The 27,831-nt window shown below is 39.9% G+C and overlaps 3 protein-coding genes across 5 annotated transcripts in view; all 3 read left to right on the top strand.

Moving 5' to 3' along the window:
• Positions 1–27,831, top strand: part of LOC115194383 (Fc receptor-like protein 5) — a 71,508-nt gene that overhangs the window by 8,817 nt on the left and 34,860 nt on the right. The window contains exons 14-17 of one of the 2 annotated variants that reach the window (XM_029754042.1): positions 353–424; positions 538–600; positions 721–795; positions 895–1,191. The exons of the other annotated variant lie outside the window; for it this stretch is intronic. Of the exons in view, the coding sequence (XP_029609902.1) occupies positions 353–424; positions 538–600; positions 721–795; positions 895–1,025 (341 nt within the window). The 3' untranslated portion in view covers positions 1,026–1,191. Of the gene's footprint in view, positions 1–352; positions 425–537; positions 601–720; positions 796–894; positions 1,192–27,831 lie in introns of those variants that run through there. 2 annotated transcript variants of the gene reach the window in all.
• Positions 17,319–21,946, top strand: LOC115194386 (leukocyte immunoglobulin-like receptor subfamily B member 2). 2 transcript variants are annotated; one of them, XM_029754046.1, is made up of 4 exons: positions 17,486–17,562; positions 20,815–20,899; positions 21,075–21,335; positions 21,550–21,946. In XM_029754046.1, the coding sequence occupies exons 1-4, from the start codon at positions 17,557–17,559 to the stop codon at positions 21,918–21,920; spliced, it is 723 nt and encodes a 240-aa protein (XP_029609906.1). In that variant the 5' UTR covers positions 17,486–17,556; the 3' UTR covers positions 21,921–21,946. The 2 variants fall into 2 exon arrangements, 1 of the variants encoding a protein (XP_029609906.1); XR_003878347.1 differs by lacking the exons at positions 20,815–20,899; positions 21,075–21,335; positions 21,550–21,946 and adding exons at positions 17,319–17,374; positions 17,770–17,822 and having other exon boundaries at positions 17,518–17,562.
• Positions 23,420–24,996, top strand: LOC115194384 (low affinity immunoglobulin gamma Fc region receptor II-b-like). Its single transcript, XM_029754045.1, has 4 exons — positions 23,420–23,482; positions 23,584–23,862; positions 24,037–24,282; positions 24,368–24,996. The coding sequence occupies exons 1-4, from the start codon at positions 23,449–23,451 to the stop codon at positions 24,574–24,576; spliced, it is 768 nt and encodes a 255-aa protein (XP_029609905.1). The 5' UTR covers positions 23,420–23,448; the 3' UTR covers positions 24,577–24,996.

The following is a 27,831-nucleotide window of genomic DNA, read 5'->3' on the forward strand; positions in this document are numbered from 1 at the left end:
GTTCCTACACACAACCTTGACAAGTATAGAGTTACTGCTGCTGTTCTTCATGTGTTTAATATGACTACAGTATATAGTTACTGCTGCTGTTCTTCATGTGTTTAATATGATTGACACACTAAGACTAAGGGTTCTATTCAGTCCGTTTCATGGAAGTTCAGCGTTACAGTGATTTAAATTTTAAAGGCAATGTTCCCACATTAGTAGAGACAGCATTCAAGGTAAACGCTGTATATTTCGACTCAATCAGAAATGACCTTTACATTTCTGTCAGTCAATCTGTAACCCTTCATCAATACAGACTGAATAGAGTCCTAAGTAGAGATATTAGTCTATCACCTGTCTGTTTCAGATGCTGCTGTAGGACCAAGTCATGTGACATACGTCCAGATTCAACTCAAAAAGTTGGACAAGAAAAAGAATGGTGACTATCAACTGTGACATCAATTAATAATGTGCAGTGTGTCAAAGATTAGTTAAAACATGTATATATTTAAAAAATAAAACAAAACCTCTGCCCATCTTCCTCCTCCTCAGAAAAGCCAGCTGATCCAAAAGAAAGTCCAGTCTACTCTGAGATGAAGACGGGGAAAGCCACAGGTAAGACCTATTCTACAAGTTGGCAGTTAGTCAATAAATTCACAATTTGAGAGTTCTGATGAGGCAGAATATGAAATAAGCTAATTCCTTCATTTGTTGACTGGAAATGTCCATTGTCAGCAGCAGCTGGACCTGTTGATGTGACCTATGCTGAGGTTGTCCTCAAAAAGAAGACCAAAGCCAAGAAGAAGAGAGGTAAGACTGGACATCCTTCCCTCCATATTCCCCCTATCAGAACCTCACATGTCTGACCCCATATTGAATATCTATGTATTTTGTCCTCACTCCCTACAGAAACAACAACCCCACCAGAGGCAGATTCAGTCTATTCTCAACTGAAGCCAGACACAACCCCAGGTAAGATGCTATTGATACTTATATGTAACCCTCTCACCATAGACTTGGATAGATCAGCAAGGGAATAATGGTGAAAAAGACATCTCAGTTTATTAACATTTATGATATTGACTCGCTAGGGGGAAAACGAGAGGCTAGGGATATTACTAATAGATACATAAAGGCTTATGTTACTGTTTTCAGAATGTTTCTGACACTACAAAATGAATGACTCATTGAAAATACAAACACACACAGAATGCAATTTTACGAGAACATATTTTGAATGAAACATTAGCAGTTACATAAATACCACACAATCAATTACAATATAGGAATAAAGATAATATAACCCCGGGTACAGAGAGTGTACTCTTAAAACTCAGTCACTGACACTGTTGGACCTAGCAAGCAGCAAAACAGCTCCTGATCTGACAAGGTAAGCTACTGTGCCAAAATTCTCCACACAGCAGCAGGTGAATTCAGGTAAATTCTATTGATATTTAACAAGACTTTCTGTACACTTGTAAGAGGTAAGTGAAATTAAACAACAGTCTCTTTGCTAAATGCAATCCATGCAATCCATCCCTTCAAATGGAAAAGTTGTAAATTCAGAAACAATAGTGTCAGTCTCAGTTCTCCTCATGTCTCGAGCAGCATCACCCCTTCCAGTGCCTCAAAAGTCCCGTGTTCACGCGATAGGCCCATTTAGTTTATGATAATGCCCTTTTAGTTTAAGAGCTGTTTTGAAAAGACCAATATACATTTCCGCCTGTTTTGGTGGGATGGAGGTTTGGCCTTCCAGGGTGACATCACCATGTCCAAAATGTGTTTAACACCAATAAGAAAGAGTTCCAAACAGCTCTGCCAATAACAGCTAATTTTCAGTTTTCCCCTCCCCACTCAGACCACTTCCAGAGAGTCCTAGCAAAATTCTTGCTTGAGAAATTACCCTTTGCGAAGAAGCTTTTTATTTGTTTTCAATTAAAATGGCCAAAAATAATCACAGGTTGGTACTTAATTGTTACCCAGAAATGATTTGATATTGAGATGAAAACGAATGCATTGGATCTTTAAATTACTCATGTTTTCATTTGAAGCTTGCACATGAAAGTAACACAACATAGGCTGAACAACAGAGGATGTAGTAAAACGACATGTTTCTAATACATGGTTTATCAGGGTACTGATGCTCATATATCATACTAAACTGTATCTATTTACAGTATATCTCTGTTTTATTCTTAGGACTTTGTTTGACTGCATGCACTAAATAACTTTGTGTGGTGAAATGTTACAGGTCTTTGAGGGAGATGGAGGGATAAATAACTTAGTGTGGTGAAATGTTACAGGTCCTTGAGGGAGATGGAGTGATAAGTAACTTTGTGGTGATATGTTACAGGTCCTTGAGGGAGATGGAGGGATACATAACTTTGTGTGGTGACATGTTACAGGTCCTTGAGGGAGATGGAGGGATACATAACTTTGTGTGGTGACATGTTACAGGTCCTTGAGGGAGATGGAGGGATACATAACTTTGTGTGGTGATATGTTACAGGTCCTTGAGGGAGATGGAGGGATACATAACTTTGTGTGGTGATATGTTACAGGTCCTTGAGGGAGATGGAGGGATAAATAACTTAGTGTGGTGATATGTTACAGGTCCTTGAGGGAGATGGAGGGATAAATAACTTTGTGTGGTGATATGTTACAGGTCCTTGAGGGAGATGGAGGGATACATAACTTTGTGTGGTGATATGTTACAGGTCCTTGAGGGAGATGGAGGGATAAATAACTTTGTGTGGTGATATGTTACAGGTCCTTGAGGGAGATGGAGGGACACGCCATCAGAGAGGGAGCAATCTGGGAACATGGGTTATGCATGGTCAACGCACGCAAGCACACACACATGCAGGCATGCTCACACACACACACAAATAAAAACGCACACGTACACACACACATGCCCACGAACACACAAATACAGAAAAAACACATTCATTTTTAACAAGTGAACATGTGCAGTATTCCAAAAGCACATGTGATCTTATGTTAAGTTAATGTGATCACATGTGATCTTATGTTAAGTTAATGTGATAACGTGATCTTATGTTAAGTTAGTGTGATAACATGTGACAACATATGAAGCAACATGTGATGACAGAAACTGCACGTGAAAACGTGATTTCACTTGACATTTCTCATGTGTTTTTTCTGTGAGGGACACACACACAATAACACCTTGTACATTAAGGATTTGTATGTTATTTTAATTTACCAGATAAATACAACAAATATATTACATTTAACCATGTGTATTACTGTAACAGCTTAAATAAATGATATGGTGTAATGATGGTAGATCTTATAAACAGCCACAGTAATTCTGTCTGCTTTTTATTTTGTATTACTGTAACAGCTTAAATAAATGATATGGTGTAATGATGGTAGATGTGATAAACAGCTACAGTAATTCGATCTGCTTTGTATTGCGTATTGAATTGTTGGGTTGTAAATGTACTGAATTGTATTATCATTGATTCGTTATTTCTGTCATTCAGATGATAGAATAACATATTTTCTATATGAATGTCACATATACATGTTCGCTTCTAATGACCTGTACTTTTACAATGTCTTTGCATTGTGCTTTTTTATTAAACTTTAATTTTTTTATCCACCAGATGGAATGAATGCTTTGTTACAGTAAACAGATATTGTCCTCATGGTCAACTATTCCATACAACCAACCGACTTCAGTCAGCCCTCCTTTCAGCCTAATAGAGTTCTTGGGCTCCTCAACTTTACAGGAAAAGTGTTAGGAAGGCAACATTTCAGTATTTAATTAAACAACATTGTTGACAGCAATACTAGAATGGACATTAACCTTTTCAATGATGCGATAAATGTCAGCCATTTTAGTTAGGGAGTTGCTCAATCATGGTTTGCCAGTTCTGTGGTAAGATTGTGTAAAATAATGAATTTGAAAAATGTATCTGCACTATATGTTTGTTAGCTAGCTAGCCAAACAGTTTTAGAGAAATGATCCAAAAATTGAATCAACTTGTCACGTCCTAACCAAAGAAACCTTTAATTTTCTATGGTAGAGTAGGTCAGGGCGTGATGGGGTTTTGTCTAGTTTATTTATGTCTATGTTGGTTCTAGTTATTTTTTTCTGTTGGGGGTTTTCTCTACTTTATGTATTTCTGTGTGGGGTTCTAGTTTCTGTATTTCTATGTTTTTTGGGGGGGATGATCTCCAATTAGAAGCAGCTGGTCATTGTTGTCTCTAATTGGGGATCATATTTAAGTTGTTGTTTTTCCCACTAGGTTTTGTGGGAGATTATTTTGAGTAAGTGTATGTTGCACCTCTTCGTCACGGTTTGTTGTTTTGTTTATGAGTTTATTTGTATGTCTTGCATAGTTTCACAGTTTAAATTAAATGTGGAACGATACACACGCTGCTCTTTGGTCCCATTCTTCAGACAGCTGTGACACAACTGCCAATATGTCAACATTCCATTCAAACAATGCAATCCACAGCCATACACTGGATGAAATCAGTTGACAATAGGACTTAGAAAAGTTTGAAATGCAACATGTACTGACATTGTATAATAATAACTTGACAGCTTTCCAACAATACACAAATGTAGATATTTATAGTCTGTTCACATATACTGAGTATACTAAACATTAGGAACACCTTCCTGATGTTGAGTTGCACCCCCGTCCCCCCTTTTTTTTCTCAGAACAGCCTTAATTCGTTGGGACATGGACTCCACAAAGCGTTGTAAGCGTTCCTCAGGGATGCTGGCCCATGTTGACCAATGCTTCCCACAGTTGTGCCAAATTGGCTGGATGTCCTTTGGGAGGTGGGCCACTCTTGATACACACAGGAAACTGTTGAGTGTGAAAAACCTAGCAACATTGCAGTTCTTGACACGCCTGGCACCTACAGTACTACTATACCCTATTCAAAGGCACTTCAATCTTTTGTCTTGCTCGTTCACCTCAATCCATGTCTCATTTGTGTCAAGGCTGAAACATCCTTATTAAACCTGTCTCCAACCCTTCATCTACACTGGTTGAAGTGGATTTAACAAATTACTTCAGGGAGGGATAATAGCTTTCACTTGGATTCACCTGGTTAGTCAATGTCATGGAAAGAGCAGGTGTTCTTAATGTTTTGGATAGTCTGTATATTTTAGAGGCTATTTATACAGACAATTGGTATAAAACCCATATAAAGTATATTTATAATTATTTGACAATTATTTAGGTTGACACAATTTCTGATATCTTACATGCCTTACTTTTATTTTCCTGCATAAGTAAAATCAGGATTTAGCCTCTTCTGTCATTCATTCCAATTAGACTGGTTTGGATTTCTCCCTGAACAATATGGCTGCCATCTTTACCCTATTTTGGAACTTTGAGGGTCTATGACATAGCCTTAAGTATTCTTGGGTATGATGCTAAAAGGTTGGCCCACCTGTATTTTGGGAGTTTCTCCCATTCTTCTCAGGCAGATCCTCGCAAGCTCTGTCAGGTTGGATGGGGAGCGTTGCTGCACAGCTATTTTCAGGACTCTCCAGAGATATTTGATCGGGTTCAAATCGGGGCAAACAAAAAATGAGAAGTACAAAATGACTTTCCAACGCACTTCACCACGCTCATAAGACTAAGTTGCCCTTAGGGCCAGGACTTTTTCCTGTTCAAGAAAAAAACATGTCTTTCCTGATATACACTTCCTGATATACAATGATAGCATATAAAATATTCAAACATGCTTTGGGGATGCAACACTACTGTAGTGTGGGGGGAGGGGATTCACTTTTAAGGCATTTATTATAATTTTTACATTTCAAAAAATGAAGAAAAAAACATTCATGCCACGGGAGGAACCGGATCCGGCCAAATAGGACCCGGAACGAAACAGTCCAAAACGGAGAGGTGCCGGATCCTGTTCCGGCAGGATGCAGCTCAAATTAAGGATTACACACGCCCGAAAGCTTTCACACACACACGTCCCAGGAGAATCCTGAGAAAGGGCGGTGGTGAGGTGCAATACAGAACTCATATTCAGTTCCTATTTTCCCCTGGGCTTTATTTGATGTGGTACACTATAACTTCATTTGCATATGTGGTAATTTAGTAACCCTGTCAATGTACTGCAGTCATACTGATACCATCTCTAAAGGCAGTACCAAGACAACTGGCGTGTCATGCTCATTCAAACATGTGTAACGGCTGTCGGAAGAGAGAGTAGACCAAGGTGCAGTGGAGTTAGTGTTCATCTTGAAATTTAATTCGAACAAAGAGAACACGACAAAAATGAACAAAATATGACAGCAAAACAGTCCTGTTAGGAAACACTCTAAACAGAAACAATCCCCCACAAAACCCAAAGGAAAAACAGGCTCCTTATGTGTGACTCCCAATCAGCAACACGAACTTCAGCTGTGCCTGATTGGGAGCCACACACGGCCCAAAACAAAGAAATACAAAAACATAGAAAAATGAACATAGAACGCCCACCCATGTCACACCCTGGCCTAACCAAAAACAGAGGACAAAACCCTCTCTATGGCCAAGGCGTTCCAACATGGCCTGTAGTATTTACTATAGGTAGGATTCTAGCTGGCTGTAATTACTGTGTGTGTCCATCATCTTACACAGGGCAACACAGTGACTTTGGATGCTTATAAAATGCTCTCAGTATCGTTCATGATAGATGGTTAAACAGAGCCAGCAGATAATACATTATTTCCAGAATCCTAATATAATACTGTATATAACATCATATATCATCAAATCATTTCTAATAATAATACATTTCATAATGACAGAACCTTTCAATGTCACTCTTTTTGTCGTCTCTCTTAGAGCCTGATACTGACAGCTGTGGAAGCAACTGTTGTTTTCTGTGAATCTATTTGTATAACCGCTGACAGTGACACTATTCTCATATTTACCTGCTGTCTCTGTTGCTTGTTGTCCAAGGCAGGTACATGATGTGGTGAGGTGTATTCACATGAGGTATTAGTCCTTTGATCCTATTTCATGCTTTTAAAATGACCAAGCATGTACCAATGTGTATGAAATACTCAATTACTACTACTACTACTACTACTACTACTACTACTACTACTGTTACTACTACTACTACTACTACTGTTACTGTTACTACTACTGCTACTACTACTACTACTACTACTACTACTACTACTGTATCACCATGGCTCACAATACATTTTACATATAGCACTATACCCCACCATGTTATTCTAGCATGACTCAACAAAAAGAGAGATGGGTGTCAGTGCATTAATGTCATGGTATTGTTGTCAGATAACAGGTCTCTGTAATGTGTTGCATGGAGAAGACATGTTGAGTTCCAGAACCATCTTACTGAATAGATACTGTCATCACTTGTCCACATTCAATACATTCCACTAGGTGTCTCATCAGTGCCATTATTCACAATATTTACATCAATAACAGTGGTAGTAGCAGAGACAGAAGAGGAAGCGGGACATCTCACTCACTCCTTTTTTCTGCTTCATATACAGTCAGTCAATGAACTAAGCAGACCAGACCCAGCTGCTAACACATTGGTGTCTATGGGAGAGCCACCACTTAAGGCTTAAGCAGACCGGAGCTGTGACCATTTCTTTCAATGGTAAACTGCCTGAGTAAGACCTTCATTTATCCACCATCTTTGGTAGTAGTGGGCAGTGCACAGGTTGCACAATTTCATTCCAGCAGAGGTCAGAAAAGGCTTCTGCCACATTATCTATGATGTAGCTGAGAATGGGTTTCAGTTAAAAGGAGACACCAGCCTATGCCAATTTCCCAAGAAGATTGTGTACTGACCCTGGACAGCAAAAGTAGCCTATGTTGGGAGGAAGCAGACTCAGCCGCTCAAGAATAGAACGCACATATTTAATACCCTTATAAATAGTTTCATGTTATCCCCATGTATTTAGTAATGAATTTCTCCAAATATATTGTTGTCCTTTTCCAATTTTACCAGTATGATGAGTATTTTCTCCGCACACATGTTTGGTCAAGTTATTGGTGCATTTATCTTTAATATTTAAATGCAATAATTTACACGTTTTCCATCCTCCAAGTGGACACGATGTTCAGGTGGACTTGAACACTCGCTACACTTACAGAAATACATTTAGTTTATGTCCATAGTGTAATGTTTCCTTTATTTGTAATTTGTGCATCTCCGCTCCATGTCTGTCAGTGTCTGTCATGTCTGTGGGTAATGGGAGCTCGCGCCTCAGTACACATAGACATAGAGTATGTGGCCTGCACGCCACGTTTGGGAGTCAGTCCTGTTAAAAACATTTAAACCATTGTTCACTTCATGTACTGTGATGAAATAGTATGATTCATTCTGATTTAGACAAATTTAGGGATGTGAATATTGCCTTTTACATTTAAAACCAGTTTAGTGGTTGTACTTGCCATTATGTACTTGTTTGAGGTCCTGTGAGACAGATTAGATGTGGTTTGTCTCAGTCTCTCCCTCTACCTATAGATAGGACAGGTTAAGCCTGATACAGAGGCTGTTCCTTTTGGGCTGTGGCCTGTGTATATTTAGTAAATATAGACTGATATATTGTAGGTCTATTATATGGTGCCTTCACTGTTGGATCAACAAGAACTGTTAATGCATTTACACTTTGAGCAGGTCAACCTGCCTTGCTTCCTGCAACATTGTTGCCCTTACAACTGCTACCAGGTCCCTATTCTACATATGTTTGTAACCTTTTTGACCATTCAAAACAAAGGTTGGACAACTTAAGTCAGTTGTTTGTGTGTATGCCTCTCAAGACATAAAATGCTGTGTACAAAGCCTGAGATACTTTACACTGGTTTGTTATAGTTACCACAAACCAACAACCCTCCTCAAACAGAGAGGAGTTGAGTGGTTATGGTTTGATCTCTTCCTCTTTAGCAGTGAGGGTTGGTGAAGGAGGGTGGTGTGTGTGTGAAGCTGTTTTTTTCCACTGTGGTCAGAGAGAGATAAATGGAGAAAGGGTTGTAGATGTCAAAATGATGAATAGGCCTATACATGAAAAGGTGTGTGGGGCTTTCTGTGTTTATCAGAGAGACGAATGTCAATGTTATTTTAGCATACAGTATACTGTAGTTCACTTGTCATATTCATTTCTCGTTTACATTTAATCTATCACTGACAGTGGAAGTCTGTGATGTTTAAGATTAGGGAGGACGATTTCTTTCCTTATGAGCATGGCCTTATTTCTATTACAGCATATTGGATTACTGTTTTTCATATTCCATTCACCCAGGTCAATGTAACAACAATAGGTTTACGCTACTACATGATACAAACATTTTCCCTATACCCATCATGAGGTTGCTAGCTTATGACAAATTTGAGGTGACAGACAGTGACACACTCTTGCCTGAATCTAGTTGATCTAGGGTGTAATCCTTATTCCTACAGTTTCAAACGAGAAGAGTTTCTATTGGACGAATTCAGGTATGTTTATCCCCGTTTGCTTCCGTTTAAGAAACGTTTTTCAACAGAATCGGCAGAAAGAATACACACCTGATCACGTGTAAACATGGGTCACTTTCATAGCAGCCACGTTGTATTTCTTCTTGCATCTATGCACTCTCCTCCTCTCACCTTTTCTCTTCGCTTGTGGACTTCAATGCACAACACATCAGCTGTATGTGACCAGGCAAAAAAACTTTCCAAGCCAAACCATGTCATAACTGCTGTAAACAGCCTACATCGTTGTAACCATATTAGCTAAAGTAACATCATTGTCAACTTAGCTAATAGAACTAAAGCGTTAGTAAACCTGCTTCAATCATGCAGTAACGTTACAGTGTACAGTCACTAAGCAGTTTGGCGATTACACCAGCTAGCCTCGGTGGCAATAAATGAGTAAAACCAAAAGCTTATCTTGACTTGGAAGAGTTCCAGTGTTTCAGTAGGCTAAACTACCTAGCTGCATTTGCTAGCAACGTAAGTGAAACTGAACGTTAATCTTTTTTAAACAAAACTTCACGCTCTTGCTTCTCCTTAATTTTGGAAGAAATACATTTGTTCAAAACTGTTCAACTATTGTCTTTCTCTCTCTTTGAGTCAACTACTCACCACATGTTCTGCACTGCAGTGCTAGCTAGCTGTAGCTTATGCTTTCAGTACTAGATTAATTCTCTGATCGTTTGATTGGGTGGACAACATGTCAGTTCATGTTGCAAGGACTCTGATAGGTTGGAGAACGTCCTCCAGAAGTTGTCATAATTTCTTTGTAAGTCTATAGAATGGGGTGAGAACCATGAGCCTCCTAGGTTTTGTATTGAAGTCAATGTACCCAGAAGACAACGGAAGCTAGCTGTCCTCTGGCTACATCATGGTGCTACCCTACAGAGTGCTGTTGAGCCTACTGTAGACCTTCATTGCAAAACAGTGTGTTATATTATTTGGTGACCTGAATTTATTTAATATAGTTTTATCTAAAAATAATCACTTTTTAAATGTTTTAAAATATGTATTTTTATGAAATTCACAGAGGAGGATTGTCCTCCCCTTCCTCCTCTGAGGAGCCTCCACTGCAGTCTGACAACTCATTTCCTGAGTTATTCCTCCGAACAGTTGACAGACCTGCCTTGTAACGCAAGAATCTTCACACACAGCTAACTTATAAATAGCTCCTAAACCATGAAGTCAACCCTTTGACACCTCTCCACCTCTCCTACTGACATTAATAAAGATTCTACTGAACATGTAAACATGACCTGGTATGGTCAATGCAATGTTGCCATTTGCACAAATATAATTTTATCATCAATGCTCCTTCCTCAGATCATTACTTTAGTTTTGTTAGTTCTCTCTTCCACCAACAATAAGACCACAGTGTTGCTGTGTCTGTCAACGATTCTAGGAGTGGTGGTTGGAGTCAGGCGCAGAGAGCAGAGGTAAAGTATGTCGTCTTTATTTTCTCCGGCACAAAACGGTCACGCCAAAACAGAAGGGCGCGTAATAATAATGACCAACCCAAAACACAGGGCAAAACGGTCCGGAGAGAGAAATAAGACGTCAGCCAGCACAAAATACAAAAAATACAAAAGCATCCAAAATACAACCAGTGAAGTAAATATATTCACACGGCCCACCGTCCTGAGTGGACAATAAACAATCCCGCACAAAATCCCAACTGAAAACACACATTAAATAAGTCCCCACTAATGACATACACAAAACAGGTGCGGAACAGACAGACAAAACTAAACGACACAGAAACAACGATCGGTGGCAGCTAATAGGCCGGCGACGACGACCGCCGAGCGCCGCCCGACCGAGGAGGGGCGCCACTTTCGTTGGATCCTGTGACAGTGTCTGCTCCTTTTACAGAAAGAGGAAGTTGAGTCAAGATGAAAATGACATCAGATGCAATTTTTTTCTGTTTCTCTTTAAGGATCTGTAGCTTTCTAATCCTGACAAAGACCCATTTGTGTCACAGCCACAGGAACTTTAGGGGTCCAGTCCAGAGGAAGCGCTGGTGCTCAGAATCGAGCACATTTCCTTTATTGGGCGAGAATTTGTTTCATTTATAGAATATCAAGTATGTCAACCATGCACAATACATATGGCATCAGATGATGACTTTGTTTGGTAATACTGTGTTACAGAGGAATGGAGATGTTGGTCACTGCAGCTTCTTATTCGGTTGTTGCATGAGCCTGAGAAACATTAGAAATCTATAGACAATGTGTAGTTTTTTACCAAATATATTTTTAGATTCAATACAATTGTATAGTATTGGTCTTCTCGCTCAATTCCTGTTCTGTCTCTCAATGTAATTTAGTCAGTTCTCTCTGTTTTTCTCCCTCTTTAACTCTCTATCTCTCTCTTTCTCACTCTCTCTATTTCTCTTTTTCTCTCTCGTTCTCCCTCTCCGTCTCTCTGTCTGTGTTTAAGTGCTTTCTGCATTTCATCACTCTAACCCGATACAACCACACAAATGGTTCACTAACTGAACATGACAAATCCTCAGATAACTTTTCTTTAAAGAGCAATTTGAAATAGCTACTTGTATCCAGTTTAAGTAATGTATAGCATGTGTCTAATCTGCAAATCTATGTTTTCTCAGCCCTGCCCAGCTATACTGACAGTAAATATCAACTTATTTTAGAAGAAATAGGGAAATATTTAAGTAAAGGCCAAGGGTGCCAATATATTTGGCTGCAACAGTACGTACACCTAAAATGTACTTTAATCAAAACTCTCCAACAACAGCTAAACTGTTGGAAATGAATCCACATGATGTGTGTCAAATAATGTTCACATCATCTGATTCATTTGATGCTCTTCTCTCACAGCTCTTTCCAAAGCGACAGTGAGTGACATACAGGGGGGAGGAGACTGACTGGAACTACAGATGGTATAAGAATAGTCAGTTAGTGATCCCCTTTAACACAAAGCCTGAGTACAGAATCAGTCCTGTCTACATATCTAGCAGTGGATCATATACCTGTGAGGGTGTAAAGGGAAACAAGATCTCCAATACCAGTGATGCTGTACAACTGACTTTGTCTGGTAAGTCTATCTAATGATGTAAACATCTCCATGGGCAACTAGAATAATTTCTTAGATTAGAAGATTTTAACCTGTCAACTGCCTAATCACAGATCAGCCACAACCTGTCCTGAGTATCTCTCCTCAGTGGCTGAACCCTGGAGACTCAGTGACTCTGAGCAGTGAAGTTGACAAGACGTCTACAGGCTGGAGGTTCTCCTGGTACAGGACTGTTCTCTACAGAGCTGGGTTACCCTCCCTATCAGACAAGTCTTACTCTCTACAGCCCCTATCTGACAATGGGACTACTGAAGTCTCCTACACTCTGATCCCTGCTGGTCCTACTCCCACAGGACGATATGTGTGTAGAGCTGGGAGAGGAGACCCAGTCTATTACACACTCTACAGTGAACCTCAGTTTCTCTGGTCAGGAGGTAACTAACTGCATTAAAACATATTTAAGTTCCCACTCGGGTGTGTAATATATATCATTATATCACTGAATGTTTGACTCTGTCTCTCTTTGTTTCAGATCTGCAGCCTTCAGTGTCTCTCAGAATAAGTCCCAACACATCTCAACACAGACATCAAAGTCTCTCTCACTGAGCTGTGAGGAGAAGGGGAACTCTACTGGATGGAGACTGATGAGATACACAGAGAGAGGAGTCAGGGTGTGTCTCTAACTGGGGATCAATAACATGTACCATCAGCTACACATACACAGGGGACAGTGGAGTGTTCTGGTGTGAGTCTGGATCAGGAGAGTACAGTAATGCTGTCAACATCACCTTGGATGTTATGTTTATTGCAACTAACATGTTTTGCATACTGTATGCATGATAGGATGTTCATTTCTGTATCTGAGTTATTGCATCTCTTATAAAAAAGGTTTATAAGATTTTGAGAGTGATGACTCCAGTTTGCAGATTTACAGTATTATTTATATATTATGTTAAACAGATGGTGATGCAATCCTGGAGAGCCCTGTCCATCCCCTGACTGAAGGAGACTCTGTGACTCTGCGCTGCAAATACTGGACAACCAGCTCAAACATCAAGGCTGATTTCTACAAAGATGGAGTACTCATCAAGAATGAGACCACAGGAGAGATGACCATCCCTGCAGTATCCAAGTCAGATGAAGGATTCTACAAATGCAAATCCCCTGACAAGGGAGAATCACCAGAGAGCTGGATGACAGTGAGAGGTGAGAATTGCTGTCTCTCTGTGTGAGAGAGTTACTGTGTATGTGTGTATATATGTGTCTTGATGGTAAAACATGTGTTTTTCCAGTCCCTCCAGGTTCTGTTGTCTCCATCTCTCTACCCAGGCTGCTGTGTGGTCTACTGGTGGTGTCTCCCTTTCTACTGGTGTCCATCGTGCTGATGGTGAAATGCTGCAGGGCTCGAGGTGAGAACTTTCTTTCAGTGCCTCTACAATCAGTTTATCCAGCTGGAGATTCTCCTTCTTTATGGCATGCTTTTATATCACTGTTAAAGTAATGTGGAATTAAATGTTTCATTTCAAATGTAAATAGACAAAGTGTCCAGGGGCAGCTATTTCTGTTAAATGTCTTTTGTGGAAGCTTTTCCTCACAAAAAGGCAAACTAACCTTTTCATTACTTCTGATGGATGACATTTTAGAGCTGTGTACAGTTTAAAGAGCAGTTTGATCAGTTTAACTCTAATGCTACTCTCCATCCGTTTTCTACCTGTAGGTTTGTGTTCAACAGTCAAATCTCCTCAAGACCAGATATGATCTGATGATGTCATTGAACAGACTGAATCATCCGTGTGATTATAACAGTATGAACTGTAAACAGAACAACAGTTTTTATCATTTTGACATTTTGCCATTGCCTTGCCATTGATATATGATAGTGTTTACTGAGTTTAATATCAATGAATGGAATTTCACAAATCCTTAATGTTATTGTTTTGTAAGTTGATATTTTTTAGCTTTGGTGGCTCATATGCTTTCCTTTGTTATTGTTGTTGGTCTTGCAATTTCTTGAAATATTACAATTCTCTGTTCATTTCAGTTTGTTAATTAAACAAGAGTGTAATGCCTGTTTATGTTTAAAAGTGGAATTTTCTGTATTTCTTTATGTTGTATTTGACATAAAACCATGCTTTTTACATACAGGTGCTTACAGTACATTCGGGAAGTATTTAGACCCCTTGACTTATTCTGAAATGGAATTAAAAAAAGTTTTTCCCCCTCACCAATCTACACACAATACCCCATAATGACAATGCAAAAACAGGTTTTGGGACATTTTTTGAGACAAAAATACTGAAATATGACATTTCCAAAGTATTCAAACCCTTTACTCAGTGCTTTGTTTTAGCACCTTTGGCAGCGATTACAGCCTCGAGGATTCTTGAGTATGACGCTAAAAGCTTGGCACACCTGTATTTGGGAAGTTTCTCCCATTCTTCTCTGCGGATCTTCTCAAGCTCTGTCAGGTTGGATGGGGAGCGTCGCTGCACAGCTATTTTCAGGTCTCTCCAGAGATGTTCGATCGAGTTCCATTCCGGACTCTGGCTGGGCCACTCAAGGACATTCAGAGACTTGTCTCGAAGCCACTCCTGCATTGTCTTGGCTGTGTACTTAGTGTCGTTGTCCTGTTGGAAGGTGAACCTTTGCCCCAGTCTGAGGTCCTGAGCGCAGGTTTTCATTAAGGATCTCTCTGTATTTTGCTCCGTTCATCTTTCCCTTGATCCTGACAAGTCTTCTAGTCCCTGCCTCTGAAAAACATCCCCACAGCATGATACTGCCACCACCATTCTTCACCGTATGGATGGTGCCAGGTTTCCTCCAGAAGTGAAGCTTGCCTTTCAGGACAAAGACTTCAATCTTGGTTTCATCAGACCAGAGAACCTTGTTTCTCATGGTCTGAGAGTCCTTTAGGTGCCTTATGCAAACTCCAAGTGGGCTGTCATATGCCTTTTACTGAGGAGTGGCTTGGTTATACTTGATTGGCCGAACCTATTATAACTAAGTTGGAACATGTATAGTTTGTTATTAACTAAATGAATGCATATTTCTATATACATATATACTGTCTATGTAAGTATATTAATTGTTGTATTTTTACAGTAGTTGTTATAGGAGCCAGATGAGTGTTCCACTATGTAAGTGTAATGGAGATGGTGGGTTGTATTTGGTATTCATTTTCATATATAAAATAAAAAGTGATCATTTCCTACATCATTGTATTGATTTTAAATAACATTTGATATAAGGGCATATTCATTTTACTGTCTGTATTGCTGAGTTTAAACAATGCATTTAATAATAGAAAATTCCTATTAATTTATTATTATGTTAAGCAACACTTCCTCACAAAATCTCTATGCACCACAGTGCAGTCAGTCTTCTGTAAACCACATTCAGATTGTCTTCTACTGATATGAACCCATACAGAAGTGTTCCATGTCTGTACTATTATGATGAGATAGAGAGAGGAAGGAATAAGAGGGCAGACCCAGTACACTGAGGGGTTATGTTGTTGCTATGTGACCAATGACCATATTAGTTTATATTGTCTGTAAGAAATTGTAACCTCCATTTGTATGTGGACAATACTGTTCTATTTTCTGTTGCCACTTCTGTTGACAAGGCTCTTTCAGAGATACAATCTGACTTTTTTGCTTTGCCGAAACCCTTTGTTGAACAGAAATTGGTGCTTAATGCAGCTTAGACAAAAACCTTAAAAATGTACCTGATTATTTATCCATATTGGATAATGCCCACATTGATCACATTATAGTGATAGTATGTCTGACCTCGCAAACAATGTAAAGTATGTATAGATATGTGTAATCTAGAGACAAGCCTGTTGATTTTTTATCTGAGGGGATCCTGATATTGACACACTTGTTGAATTATGCAAGAGAACTTGACAACAACAATAATTAAAGAGGCAGTCCAGACAACGCAGATGAGTGCAGGTAGAGTAGACAGAGCAAGTGTTTACTGGTGGCAGCCATGTTCCTCCCCTTTATGTTACTTTATTAATATTTACTAATATACCTGGTGTATTTATGCAAATGAGGAACACATCATTGTTTTTACTTGAACACAAAATACAAAAAACTGATTCAATAAATAAATGTTTATATTATGTGCTGTATTCAACAAAACACACACACATGTTCACAATAAATTAACAATTGACACACTGACACACATCACATAAACAAACAAATTGAAACACAACCATAAACAACACAGTAACAAAGACATATCTATGTAGACAGTATCTAACTAAAAGTGTCCCTCAGAACCATCTGACTAATGAACAAGTCAACCACCAAACCCCTGAGAAGAGTCAGCTAGCTGACTGTGGTTTTGACACATGCTCCTCCTATAGAAATAGTGTATGTGTGTATGGAGGGGACAGCTGAAGCTGAGACTAGCTGGGATACCAGTAGTCACCATAGCAAAGGTTTGAGGGGAGGCATCTATCTGTGCATGGTGGGTGTAAAAATGAACTAACATCTGCACATACTGATATCAAACCACAAGTTCTGATCTCATCTCAGATCTCTATTCTCCTTCCATTCTCCTTTAATCCAATAAAGAGGTGTGAACCAGTGTGAGGTCATGTAGCCAACCATGAGAAGAAGTTGGTCAGATATTTAACACGCCATCAACCGCTACTCTTTATTCTCACAGTCTTTGTACGTTTCTCGATAATTTTCTCTCTATTTTCTGTGTGACGGTGAAGAGGTGTGATCTAAACAGACTCTCATCATATAGGAAGTAGAGGGGTTTGTCAGAAGAACTGTAGTTGTAGAGAAAGTCACTTGTCAGTGGGACAGAATGGACAACACATTGCTCTGTGTGCTGCTCTGTAAGTACTGACGTTGTATTAGTGTTTGTGTGTTTGTCTATGAGCACAATGCACTAATGTTAATATTACTACTCTATTACTATAGTAGTATACACTTCTGTATTACTACTGTACTGTAATGACTTTCTTTGTCTTTGTTGAAGTGCTGAGTATCCTCATCTACTGTGGACACTGTGGTGAAGATGATGGTAGATATTCATTTATTTGATCAAACCTCCGTCTCTTTATGTTTCATCATCTTTGTCTCTGCTTTTCCTTCCTCACATTCATTAATGTTATGAGAAAAGGTGATTCAGTTGTGTATGTATGATCTGTAAAGAGGTAGGAAACATAGTTTATGTAGATGTTTTATTTGACTGATAGGTAATTGTGTTATGATGGTTGTGTTTATGCAGGTAGACTAAAGCCTGTATTGGAGCCAGTATGATACGTCATACCAGTTGTATTTATGTCTGCTTGAACTCCAACAATCTCAGATACACATTAAAACATGAAAAGACCCAGGGAATCTATAGAACATCATTTAGAGATGCACAAAAACATTATAACTTTCAAAATGGGTGAACCTTTCCTTTAAGTTGAAAAAATGTGGCAATTTTGTCATGTGGAAATGTATTTAAAAAGTTATGTAATCACATGTGAAAATCCACATGTGAACCTTCATGTGAAATATCATCACATGTGAAGTGTTCAATAACCACATCTGAAATCATGTGGTTTTTCCATAAGGGCAGTCTGACAGCATCTAACCAGTCTGACAGCATCTCACCATTCTGAAATGCATCTCACCATTCTGAAATGCATCTCACCATTCTGAAAAGCATCTCACCATTCTGAAATGCATCTCACCATTCTAACAGCATCTCATCATTCTGAAATGCATCTCACCAATCTGAAAAGCATCTGACCATTCTGACAGCATCTCAGCATTCTGAAAAGCATCTCACCATAAACTCATGAAGCATGAATGTACTGACAGAAATGAAAGATCTCACGATCTGACGTTCCTGTCATAATGACATGAATGAAAGAGCTAATCAGATCTTTCATTAGAAGTTTTATTTTTTACAAGCAAACCTAAAAAATGATGTAAACGGAATGTTTTGTTAGGCTCCATTCTACAGGTAACTGCCAAAATAAAGGAAACACTTGAATAAATGAGCGATACAAAGCACATTGAAAGCATGGGGTGCTTCCACACAGGAAGTTGCAGACACTTGTAGAATCTGTGCCAAGGCGCATTGAAGCTGTTCTGGTGGCTCGTGGTGCCTCAACGCCCTATTAAGACACTTTATGTATGTGTTTCCTTTATTTTCACAGTTACCTGTAGCAGTAGGCTACATGGAGAATGGAACAGTTGGATAGGGAAAATGTCTCGAGTCGTGCAAAATGGAATATAACTCTGCAGATTTTTATTTTACTAGACAAGCCAGCTAAGAACAAATTCTTATTTTCAATAACGGCATAGGAACGGTGGGTTAACTGCCTTGTTCAGGGGTAGAACGACAGATTCGATCTTGCAACCTTTCGATTACTAGTCCAAAGCTCTATCCACTAGGCTACTATGACACGGTTAGTATGACACAATTTCATGCATACAACATCTAAATACCTGCATCATTAAACAGAGAGCTTTACCGTTTCTAAAAGGACGTATTTAGGTGATTTTAGAGACTTTATTCATGTTTTTTTTTGTGGCCCCCACAAGGAGGATGAGGAAATGATTTAATGTTTTGGGTAAGTTTCTCAAAAACATGTGAAATCACAAAAAAAAGGTGTCTGGACCGTTCTATAACATGGCATTTGCATAAATAAAACAAATCTGGTTGTAAAAAAGAAACCTTCTCCTTTAATATTAGTGAATGACTCTGCACATGAGTTGATGGTGAGACGCTATTCAGTCATTTCAACCATTTACTTTAATACCAGCATACTTATTAGGCGGCAGGTAGCCTTGTGGTTAGAGCGTTGAGCCAGTAACCGAAAGGTTGCTCGATCGAAATCCTGAGCTAACAAGGTAAAAATCTGTCGTTCTGCTCCTGAACAAGGAAGTTAACCCACTGTCCCTTGGCTGTCATTGTAAATAAGTATTTGTTCTTAACAAACTTGCCTAGATAAGTAATTTTTTGTTTTACTTTGTGGACTGGAGCCCCACTAAATATGTTGGCCTTCCGTGTTTCAATATTCAAGTAGTGGATGTATTGTTATACTGAAGCTCTTTTTTATTTACATTTTTATCCATGGATGTTTGTGTCTGAGAGAGAATGTAAAGAATGTGGTAAGAGCTGCAAGTATTTAGTTGCGCAATATACACTGAGTGAACAAAACATTAAGAACACCTTCCTTGCAACTGTTTATTCAGTTAGTTGTCTGTGTTCTGTCTGAGCAGAGAGACTTGTAGCTGTTCTGACCCTCCAACCCAACTGGACCCAGATATTCAGTGAAGAGACTGTCACTATGAGATGTGACATACAGGGGGGAGGAGACTCTGACTGGCAGTATGAGTGGTATAAAAACAGGAAGTCAGTCTACTCTAATAAAAAGCCTGAGTACAGAATCAGTCCTGTCTACACATCTAACAGTGGTTCATATACCTGTCAGGGTGTGAAGGGAATCAAGCACTCTGAAACAGTGATGTTGTACAATTGACCATTTCTGGTAAGTCTAACTAATCATGTAAACATCTCCATGGGTAACTATAATAATTTACAGTGAGTGTAAAAAAAACATTAAGAACACCTTTCTAATATTGAGTTGCAACCGTCCACTTTTTTCCCTCGAAAGAGTCTCAATTCGTCAGGGCATGGACTTTATGAGGTGTCAAAAGCGTTCCACAGGGATAGTGCCCCATGTCGATTCCAATGCTTCCCATAGGTGTGTCAAGTTGGCTGGATGTCCTTAGAGTGGTGGACCATTCTTGATACACACGTGAATCTGTTGACTGTGAAAATCCCAGAAGCGTTGAAGTTCTTGGCGCAAACCGGTGCACCTGCTACCATACCTCATTCAAAGGCACTTCAATCTTTTGTCTTGCCCATTCACCCTCTGAATGGCACACATACACAATCCATGTCTCAATTGTCTGAAGGATTAAGAATCCTTCTTTAACTTGTCTTCTCCCCTTCATCTACACTGATTGAAGTGGATTTAACAGGTGACATGGATGGATTTACCTGATTTACCTGGTCAGTCTATGTCATCAAAAGTTCCTAATGTTTTGTACACTCAGTGTATATTGGATATATTTTGTTTGTGTTTCCACAGCTCTTCCCAGAGCCTCAGTGAGAATCTCTCCTCAAGGTCTCCTCTACTCTGGAGAGACAGTCACTCTTCAGTGTGACATAACAGACTACACAGACTGGACGTACTACTGGTCCAGAAACAACCAAACAGGTTCCAGTACACATGGTAAAACCATCAACATCTCTCTTCCTGATCAGGCTGATCAGTACCAGTGTTGGGGGACAAGGGAAGATCAGCCCCAGAAGTCTCAACTCAGCAGAGCCCTCTCTATCCAGCTCACTGGTGAGTTTGAGACTCAATCATTGACAAAGAGTAAAAAGAGGCCTTATGTACAAACTCCAAATGCATTTATCCCCAATCACAACCTTTTTGAATCAATACCTTGATAGCAAGATTCCACAACATTTGTTCTCATATTACGTATGAATCAACAACTGACTGCATTGTCTTTCAACAGCTCTGCCCACGGCCTCAGTGAGTGTCTCTCCTCTGGGTCTCCTCTACTCTGGAGAGACAGTCACTCTGCAGTGTGTCATACCAGACTACACAGACTGGATGTACCACTGTTACATAAACAACCAAGAGCTTTCCAGTCAGACCAGTGAAACCATCACCATCTCTCTCCCTGACCAGGCTGGTCAGTACAAGTGTCAGGGGAAAAGGACAACGCGGCCCCAGTGGTCAAATATCAGCTCGACTCTCTCCATCATCGTCACTGGTGAGCTATTTCAATCTGGACATTCTCAAGTCTGAGCCAATGTGGGTTAATCTTACTGAATACAGACATGCATACTGTAAATTCTAACTAAATCGAGTCAAAATAAACCCTACGGAAAATATATTTTATCAAAACTTTACAGCAACAGGTCAATTATTTTCAATCACCAAGCATATATGCAGATGTTTTAATATTCTGCTCTGAATTTACTCAGCTCTGCCTGAACCTACACTGAGTGTAGAGCCAAACCCTGTGTTCCCTGGAGAGACAGTTACTCTGACGTGTTCAGTAGAGTCTGACAGTATCTGGAGCTATCAGTGGTACAAAGACAGGACTGATAATGTAGTATCCCAGTCTGTCAGACACACTATAACAGGAGACACCCTCACCATCAGTAGAGTTACTGAGTCTGACCAGGGTCTCTACTGGTGTCAGGGAGAGAGAAGATCCAGACCCACATCTTCACAACAAAGTAATGTTATTACCCTCACTGTGACTGGTGAGTTACTTTGTGTCTCTCGTGTGTGTCAAACACTATTTATATTGAGTCAATCAAATAGACATGGTCTGTGTGTTAATATTTAGTTACTGTATTACCTACTGAAGTAAGATCATCATCTGGAAAGATTGGTTCTCTGACTACATATGTCTTAATTTTTAACTGTGTTTCTACAGCTCTGCCTGTGGCCTAAGTGAGTATCTCTCCTCAGGGTCTCCTCTACTCTGGAGAGACCGTCAGCATGCAGTGTGACATATCAATGTACACAGACTGGACGTACAGCTGGTTTATAGGCAACAACCTCAAATCCAGTACGCCTGATAAAACCATCACTACTCTGTCTAACCAGGCTGGTCAGTACAGATGTGTTGGGGGGAGGACAGGTCGGCCTCAGTGCTTTCCTCCCCATCAGAGTCACTGGTGAGTTCACTATTGATGCTCCATCACTAACTTGTTGAGGTTGTTGTAGTGTGAATCAGGACACTGGATCTTTCCACTCAAACTTATTTCAATACCAACAGATTATCAGCCGTCGACTACACTGACTTCAGACAAGGAGGACGTATTCACAGGAGACAGTGTGACACTGAGCTGCAATGTAGAGTCTTCTGGATGGAAGTTTTACTGGTACAGACACAGACCAGACTCTACACCAGTAACCACAACCTCTGGATACTCCTACACACTCAGCTGGGTCAGTGTCTCTGATGGAGGACAGTACTGGTGCAGAGCTGGGAGAGGAGACCCAGTCTACTACACCCTGTACAGTGACCCAGTCCAGATACATGTTACTGGTGAGTTTATACTGTTTAGGAAAGTGGGTTCCTATGTGGATTAATAATATGTACTCTACTTGTTGTCCATATGTTACTGAATACCTTTCATGTCTTCAGGCTCTATTGATGTGAGTAATGATGAGTATCATTTGTATTCTGATGTGTGCAACATATTCACTATTTGTTGTGTCTGTGCAGAGAGACCTGTTGCTGTTCTGACCCTTCTACCCAACTGGACCCAGATATTCAGAGGAGAGACTGTCACTATGAGATGTGACATACAGGGGGGAGGAGACTCTGACTGGCAATATGAGTGGCATAAAGACAGGAAGTCAGTCTACTCTAATACAAATCCAGAGTACAGAATCAGTCCTGTCTACTCATCTAACATTGGTTCATATACCTGTCAGGGTGTGAAGGGAAACAAGCGCTCTGAAACCAGTGATGCTGTACAACTGACTGTGTCATGTAAGTATATTTAAGCCTATATGTGTCATGATTGTTGCCTCAAATATGTTTAAGATTAAAAGGTTAAATACAGCTTTTTCCTTCCTATCAGATAATCCCAAGGCTGTCCTGAGTATCTCTGCTCAGTGGCTGAACCCTGGAGACTCAGTGACTCTGAGCTGTGAAGTTGACAAGACGTCTACAGGCTGGAGGTTCTCCTGGTACAGGACTGTTCCCTACAGAGCTGGGTTACCCTCTCTATCTGACTCATCATACTCTGTAGAGACCCTATCTGACAGTAGTACTGGAACTACAGAGAGCTTCTACACGTTGAGTCCTGCTGGTCACACAGGAGGATATGTGTGTAGAGCTGTGAGAGGAGACCCAGTCTATGACACACTCTACAGTGAACCTCAGTTTCTCTGGTCAGGAGGTAACTAACTGCATTAAAACATATTTAAGTCTCCCTCATGTGTATAATATATATTATTTGACTAAGGTTTGACTCTGTCTCTCTTTGTTTCAGATCTGCAGCCTTCAGTGTCTCTCAGAATAAGTCCCAACACAACTCAACACTTTAGATCAAAGTCTCTCTCACTGAGCTGTGAGGAGAAGGGGAACTCTACTGGATGGAGACTGATGAGATACACAGATAGAGGATTAGAGTCAGGGTGTGTCTCTAGCTGGGGATCAATAACAGGGTCCACATGTACCATCAGGTCAACATACACATGGTCCAGTGGAGTGTTCTGGTGTGAGTCTGGATCAGGAGAGTACAGTAATGCTGTCAACATCACAGTTCAAGGTACGTCTATTGTACGATATTCACACTCAAAAAACAACAACATTTCAATATATGATATGTTGTTCAATTCTGTAACTGAATTGTATCTCTTATAAAATACAAGATCATAATATTTAGTGGGTGATGACTCCAGTATGCAGATTTACAGTATTATTTATATATTATGTTAAACAGCTGGTGATGTGATCCTGGAGAGCCCTGTCCATCCCCTGACTGAAGGAGACTCTGTGACTCTGTGCTGTAAATACTGGACAACCAGCTCAAACATCAATGCTGATTTCTACAAAGATGGAGTACTCATCAAGAATGAGACCACAGGAGAGATGACCATCCCTGCAGTATCCAAGTCAGATGAAGGATTCTACAAATGCAAATCCCCTGACAAGGGAGAATCACCAGAGAGCTGGATGACAGTGAGAGGTGAGAAGTGCTGTCTCTCTGTGTCAGAGAGTTACTGTGTATGTGTGTATGTTTGTGTCTTGATGGTAAACATGTGTTTTGCTAGTCCCTCCAGGTTCTGTTGTCTCCATCTCTCTACCCAGGCTGCTTTGTGGTCTACTGGTGGTGTCTCCCTTTCTACTGGTGTCCATCGTGCTGATGGTGAAATGCTGCAGGGCTCGAGGTGAGAACTTTCTTTCAGTGTCTCTACAATCAGTTTATCCAGCTGGAGATTCTCCTTCTTTATGGCATGCTTTTATATCACTGTTAAAGTAATATGGAATGAAATGGTTAATTTCAAATGTAAATAGACAAAGTGTCCAGGGGCAGCTATTTCTGTTAAATGTCTTTTATGGAAGCTTTTCCTCACAAAAAGGCAAACTAAAGATTTCATAATGTAGCCTGGCGAGAGTAACAACTATAACAGTTACAACTAAAACATGTGCTGGGGCACAGAACACAAACACATTTGGGGTTGTGTATTCAGTCAAAGCTTACATTTAAAATAGGATAATGTAGGAGGGAAATCACCGCAAGGTGAAGTCACCATAAAGTAAAGTTCAGTCTAAATCACCATCTAGTAAAATAAATCTGTTAGTAAAGTGCATAAAAACAATCTGAGTACAATAAGTACAAAATAAAATGCATAAACGGTAGTGGCTCTACTTTCTATAAAATAACAAGAAAATACAGACACCACAATGTTCACAGTTAGAATGGTCTGTGTAACATTTCAAATACCTGAGTACAAGATGTCCATAAAACAAAATGACTTTGTGCATGAAAAACTAAAAATATATTTAGTCATAAAACAATATGAACAGTTACAAACACACTGTCCACATGATACCCTAACCCCACATGATACCCTAACCCCACATGATACCCTAACCCCACATGATGCCCTAACCCCACATGAAACCCTAACCCCACATGAAACCCTAACCCCACATGATACCCTAACCCCACATGATACCCTAACCCTACATGATGCCCTAACCCCACATGATGCCCTAACCCCACATGATGCCCTAACCCCACATGATACCCTAACCCCACATGATGCCCTAACCCCACATGATACTCTAACTCCACATGAAACCCTAACCCCACATGATACCCTAACCGCACATGATACCCTAACCCCACATGATACCCTAACCCCACATGAAACCCTAACCCCACATGATACCCTAACCCCACATGATACCCTAACTCCACATGAAACCCTAACCCCACATGATACCCTAACCCCACATGATACCCTAACCCCACATGATACCCTAACCCCACATGATGCCCTAACCCCACATGATGCCCTAACCCCACATGAAACCCTAACCCCACATGAAGCCCTAACCCCACATGAAGCCCTAACCCCACATGATGCCCTAACCCCACATGAAACCCTAACTCCACATGAAACCCTAACCCCACATGATACCCTAACCCCACATGATACCCTAACCCCACATGATACCCTAACCCCACATGATGCCCTAACCCCACATGATACCCTAACCCCACATGATACCCTAACTCCACATGAAACCCTAACCCCACATGATACCCTAACCCCACATGATACCCAAACCCCACATGATACCCAAACCCCACATGATACCCTAACCCCACATGATACCCTAACCCCACATGATACCCTAACCCCACATGATGCCCTAACCCCACATGAAACCCTAACCCCACATGAAACCCTAACCCCACATGGAACAGTATATCCTCATCTCCCCCATACTGCACTGGGGGAAATGTCATATCAACATATAAATTACAACTCAGAAATGAAACAAAATACAACACCATGAAGCTTTACATGAAATAAAATGTAATTATGATAATTACGAACGCATCAAATAATGTTATTATCAAATCCACAACATGGTTCTGAGAACACTGGTATTCAGCTAGCAAGAAGCTAACTTCCTCATGTCAATCTGAAAGTATCAACAGGTTAACATGACCATCTGACATAAATATTACAAAAACTCTTAGACACTGCAGATGATGCAAAATATGATATATTCCGGTACAAGAGTAAGATAAAAAGTATTATTTACCCATCTAAAGTAATTTTGGTGTCACATGTATTGTCGTGTTGAAGGGAGGACCAATACGCAGCAGGAATGTGGATGCTCATCTTTTAATTAGATATAATGAAGCATACACAGAAAACAAGACCGATGAATGACAGTTTCACAGGCTAGAGCAATAATACTTAGCAGTGCAAAATGTAACTACCCACAAATGACAAACCAAACACACACCTACTTATAGGACTCCCAATCACAGGCAACTAGAAACACCTGCCTCCAATTGAGAGTCCATCACCCAAACCTACACATAGAAAAACTAACCTAGAACATACTAATTCAGAAACATACACCCAAAACCCAGGAACACATAAATAACACACCCCTCTAAACCACACACAAAAAAAACCCACCATACAAAACAAACATACCTCTGCCACGCCCTGACCAAATATAATACAAATAATACCTAAATACTGGTCAGGACGTGACAGTTGGACCCACGATGGATTTCAACAGCTCTCCAGCGTAATTGCTTGCTCTCACTCTTACACACTGCTCATGCACAATCCCATGCACACATTATTTATGGACTCTCTTAAAGGGACAATGCCATCTAGTGGATATTTAAGCAAAAAGGCCTAAGTGGGTGTGGTATATGGCCAATATACCAAGGCTAAGGTCTGTTCTTAAGCACAACGCAAAGAATAGTGCCTGGATACAGTGCCTGGATACAGCCCTTAGCCGTGGTATATTGGCCATATACCACAAACCCCAGAGGTGCCTTATTGCTATTAGAAACTGGTTATCAACGTAATTAGAGCAGTAAAAATAAATGTTTTGTTATACCCTTGGTATACGTTCTGATTTACCACAGCTGTCAGCCAGTCAGCATTCAGGGCTTGAACCACCCAGTTAATAAAAATGAATTTTACCACATGGCTACAGTTACTTCTGATGAATGACATTTTAGAGCTGTGTACAGTTGAAAGAGAAGTTTGATCAGTTAAACTCTAATGCTACTCTCCATCCGTTTTCTACCTGTAGGTTTGTGTTCAACAGTCAAATCTCCTCAAGATCAGATATGATCTGATGATGTCATCGAACAGACTGAATCATCCGTGTGATTATAACAGTATGAACTGTAAACTGAGCAACAGTTTTTATAATTTTGCCATTTTGCCATTACCTTGCCATTGATATATGATAGTGTTTACTGAGTTTAATATCAATGAATGGAATTTCACAAATGCTGAATGTTATGGTTTTGTAAGTTGACATTTTTTTTGCTTTTGGTGGCTCATATGCTTTCCATTGTTATTGTTGATGGTCTTGTTTTTTCTTGAAATATTACACGTCTCTCTTTATTTCATTTTTTTAATTAAACAAGAGTCTAGTGCCTGTTTTTGTATAAAAAAAATAAAAAATTATTGTATTTGACATAAAACCATGCTTTTTACATACAGGTGCATATATACTG

The sequence above is a fragment of the Salmo trutta genome, chromosome 5 (assembly GCF_901001165.1).
Source record: "Salmo trutta chromosome 5, fSalTru1.1, whole genome shotgun sequence".
NCBI lineage: Eukaryota > Metazoa > Chordata > Actinopteri > Salmoniformes > Salmonidae > Salmo > Salmo trutta.